The sequence below is a fragment of the Apis dorsata genome, unplaced genomic scaffold (assembly GCF_000469605.1).
Source record: "Apis dorsata unplaced genomic scaffold, Apis dorsata 1.3 scaffold_683, whole genome shotgun sequence".
Lineage (NCBI taxonomy): Eukaryota > Metazoa > Arthropoda > Insecta > Hymenoptera > Apidae > Apis > Apis dorsata.
The window spans coordinates 898,701-902,887 of NW_006263864.1; the positions used below are offsets into that span (position 1 = coordinate 898,701).

The 4,187-nt window shown below is 46.2% G+C and overlaps 1 protein-coding gene across 1 annotated transcript in view; it reads left to right on the top strand.

Annotated features, from left to right (window-relative positions):
• Positions 1 to 4,187, top strand: part of LOC102670645 (Down syndrome cell adhesion molecule-like protein Dscam2) — a 119,534-nt gene that overhangs the window by 76,728 nt on the left and 38,619 nt on the right. Inside the window, exons 10-11 of the mRNA XM_031513683.1 lie at positions 348 to 458; positions 641 to 799. Coding sequence (XP_031369543.1) covers positions 348 to 458; positions 641 to 799 — 270 coding nt within the window. The remainder of the gene's footprint in view (positions 1 to 347; positions 459 to 640; positions 800 to 4,187) is intronic.

Consider the following 4,187-nt stretch of genomic DNA (forward strand, 5'->3'; position numbering starts at 1 on the left):
CCACCACCACCACCGTTGGAGGGGCGATTTCTGTTAATTAAAAATTGGCTCGTAGCTTTTGTTTTATCAACGAATTTTTTTTTTCCTTTCTTTTTTTGTTCCGCTTGCCGTATGCGAATGGCAAAATTCTCGCATCGCGAAATTTCGTCGAAGATAGATTTGATAGATTTGACGATATTAATGAGCGGGGTTAGTTTAAAAGAGAAAAGAGAGAAGAAGAAAAATAGCGAGCCTTATAATTTGATGACAATGGAAACACGGAGGATCGTGTCGAATGCGACGACATCGAGGGAGGGCGGGGAAATCGCTCGAAGCGAAATATATGTTTCGTTGCTTGTCAATCGCAGGTTTGCCATATGTCAGGCCCATGTCGACGGTTTCGGCGGTCGCTGGGAAACAGTTTCACATCAAATGCCCGGTCGCCGGTTATCCCATCGAATCGATCGTTTGGGAGAAAGGTGAGTATTAATCTCGCCCTTCTGTCTTCCCCTGTAAAAAAAAAAAAAAAAAAAAAAAAAATATCCAGATACTTGCATTGTCGATCGAGAAGGGCTCGAATCGTATTCGAGTTTATCTTATAAATTCCGTTCGATCGCGATCACGGGAGGGGAGAGAAATTGAGCGGTCACGTTGTTACCAGATGGAGTAAGGTTGCCCACAAACATGAGACAGAGGGTTGCGAACGGCAGCCTGTTCATCGATACGGTGCAACGAGCCGCCGATCAGGGCACGTACACGTGCACCGCTAGGAACAAGCATAATTTCACCTCTCAACGATCGGTAGAAGTGCGCGTTCTAGGTGAGTAAACTGCACACGAATATTTCCCGATACCGGTCTCTTTTGCAGGGTTTCGCAGAGCAGATGCCACGATATCCGAATACCCTATCGGTCACGCGCGGTACGTCGAGCCTGTACAATTTCCATAATTTCGGACGGAGCGTTATATCGATTTATACGATTTAACGTAACGTAACGAGATTTATATATATATATATAAATGGATCTTTCGTATCTTTGCGTCACGAATGAAACAAAGTCCAAAACGATTCCAAATGGAGGATCTTCGAGTGAACGAACATCGTGTGTGACCGATTCGAGGTATCAAAGGCCGATTATCGACGGATAATCGGAACTGTGACATACCCGAAGTTACATCATCCCTTTGTTCCGCCCCTCCTTCCCTCCCCTACCCTACGGTAATTTTCCATCCCTATGGCAATCGCATATTAATTACAATTCGTGTATGCATAACATCCCGGCGTGTTTGATGCGTGCCGCCAAATTTACCTTCGCACGATGTTTCTGTATTAGGTATTACGAGGCAAATTCCGTATACTCCATTGTTCATCGTTGGCCGAGATTAGTTAACGCGGGGCAAGCGTCGTCGCTTCGGGTCTTCCGAGTCGTGTTTATCGAGTCGTGCGCGAATTTTCAAAATGGCGTAAAACAACCGCGGGCAACCAGTTTTATCTCTTCTCGAAACGTTATCGTCCTTTAATTGCGTCGTCCTGCCCCCTTCTCCCGACGACCGAATTAAATTCGCGATATCTCGCGATCTTCCCACGTTTTCTTCTTCCTCGTCCTCCCTCCTTTCCCTTTCTTATCGATTTTGGGACGGAAAACGTTTAAGGAAAACGGATCTCGGAGGGTTAAATTCGATTCGGAGCAAACACTCGAGAGAGGGGATCGCGCGCAATTTAATAGACGTTGCCTGCCAACGATCCATCTATCGTACCTATGATCCCGGCCAAAGCGCGACAGAAGTTGGAGAAAAATTCGAGAAACTTGCCCTCAAACTTTTCTCAAAGGATCTTCTCTGTCTTTGGTCGCCGGTGGGGCGGGGAATATCTTATTGGCGCGACTCTTAATCGTGCACCTGCCTTGGAAATCGTATCGCGCTCCCTTCCAACCCACCCGCCATTTTGTATACTTTGAGAAAGTACTTAAAAGCGATCTCCACTCCGAGGGTCGAATAGGTAATCGCTTCTCTCCCGTGCTTGCTTCGCGTTTTCTCGCGAGGAGAGAGAGAGAGAGAGAGGAAAAAAGACGAGGATAGGAAAAGGGATGGGAATTCGATTAAACGTCAAACCGAGTCAACGAAGGAGGTGATACGATGGAATCGATAATCCTCGTGCCAACGCCGAAGTTAATTAACTCTCTCACTCTCCCCTACATGATTTTCGACTCGTCGAGAAACCATTATTCGTCCTCCTCCTATTTACCTCGTATTTACCCCAACGATGATAATCGCTTACCGAATCGATCGACGAATCGCGTAACGATCGACTCGACTCGTCTTACTATGTTCGATGATCGTCCATCATCGGAGCTACATATCTGCTGTGACCAGAGGAGACGATCGAAGGATCCGCACATAGAGAGTGTGAAAAACCGCGACGGAGCCAAGATCTGTGGAAAAAGATTCACGAAAAAAACAATTTTCTCGACCAGAACGTTTCTTAGGATAGCTCCTTGCGTGTACGATCGCACGCGACCTAAGGGATCACGGTGCAACGTGTGTATATATATATACATAAATGTGCGCTAGAGTGTGCAATGTGTGCGTGTATATGCGTCTATCTCTATCTCTACCTCTATCTCTCTCTTTCTCTCTCTCAATCTATCTATCTCTCTTTCTATCTTCTTTATCCATCTTCTCTATATGTGCGTCAACGGATATCCGTGCGTTTGACAACACTCCGCGAACGAAGCCACGCACCAAGAGCACAGCACTTCACTGCATCGCTCAAGCATCTGTCCTTGCACGCGCTCGCCTAAAACTCCGCTCTCTGTATATTACGTTACGTACGTGTACTTTTGTACATAAAAATTCATAGCGCGCCGATCCCCGCGTACACCCCTCCCCCACGGGGTGTACGCGCGCGTGCACGTGCGCGCTCGCGCGATACACGGCCCCCTCCCTTCTTTTTAAAAAAGGATCTCGTCGTTTAATCGCGTCGTGCATCGAGCCGGGGCGAAAGAAACGCTCGTGTGCCACGTCCAAGAAATTTTCTACCTTCTGCGCGAAGTATATATATATATATATATATATATATATATATATATATATANGCTTAATATCGACGCGCCGTACCCGATATCCGTGATATTCGCGTGTTACGATGACTCGTTACGTATGAGAAACGCGTCCTTATTTATCGTATAAAAGATATAAGAGAGTTTACGATACGTTTTTTTTTTTTTTTTTTTTTTGGCAAAAACGTAGAGCGAAAGAAGAGTATCGAAATTCTACCGTTGTTTCCTAAGAAGAATTTTTATATTGGAAATCGGGAGAAAATAAAAATTTCGATTCTCTGTATTCCCACGATCTTGTATAATTTATCCTTGAAGTATCGTTGAAGTATAAGTTATCAATCCAGTTTAGTTTCTACAGATTTTCGATCGAGGTAACCGACGCTTTTCGATTTTTCGATGAACACGTTTAATCGACCGTTTAACTCGTCACGTTGAAAGCGAAATCGCTCGTTTCCCCGAAATTTTCTAACGTACAAGAAGGAAGGAAGAAAAAAAAAGAAAAGAAAAGAAAGGGGGAAGTGGATAAACGAAGCTGGCAGAGTACAGAGGGAGTTAGAAGCGAGTTGGCGATCGAGTGGCGCGATTTCGCGAACTCGAGGGGGCCCCTGTTCTCGAACGCACGTGCACGCGCTACTTGTACATAAATATGCTGTTGTCGAAGCATCGATATTCTATTAACGTGACTCGAGCCGCCGTTTCTTTCGCAGAGCGATGCGCACTTCACCGGCCCCGAAAGCACCGCTTCGAAAGCCCCTTCGTATTACCCTCCCTCCTACGTATTACCCACTCGTTGCTCAACAAGCTTCGATTTTCACCGGCAATTTTCATAATCGGGACCGAAAAAGGAACGCGCAGACGTATGAAAGCGCGAGACCCCGCCACCGTGTGTAAACGCGGTTGAATCACGGCTCGAAAGCAATCAACCGGAGTGGTTGTAACCGATCGATTGTATTCCACGGGGCGAGAATTTGCCGCGATTCGTCGGCAGCGAAAGTCCGTTTATCGGCGCGCGATACCGCTTCGACGAGCCACCGCGAATTAATTGCGAAAGCTTGTCGACGGAGATATTCGACGAGCGGGCGGGGCCCAGGGAGGTGAGAGAGAAATCTTTGAAACGAGGTGAAAAAAGGAAAAAAAAAAAAAAAGACAG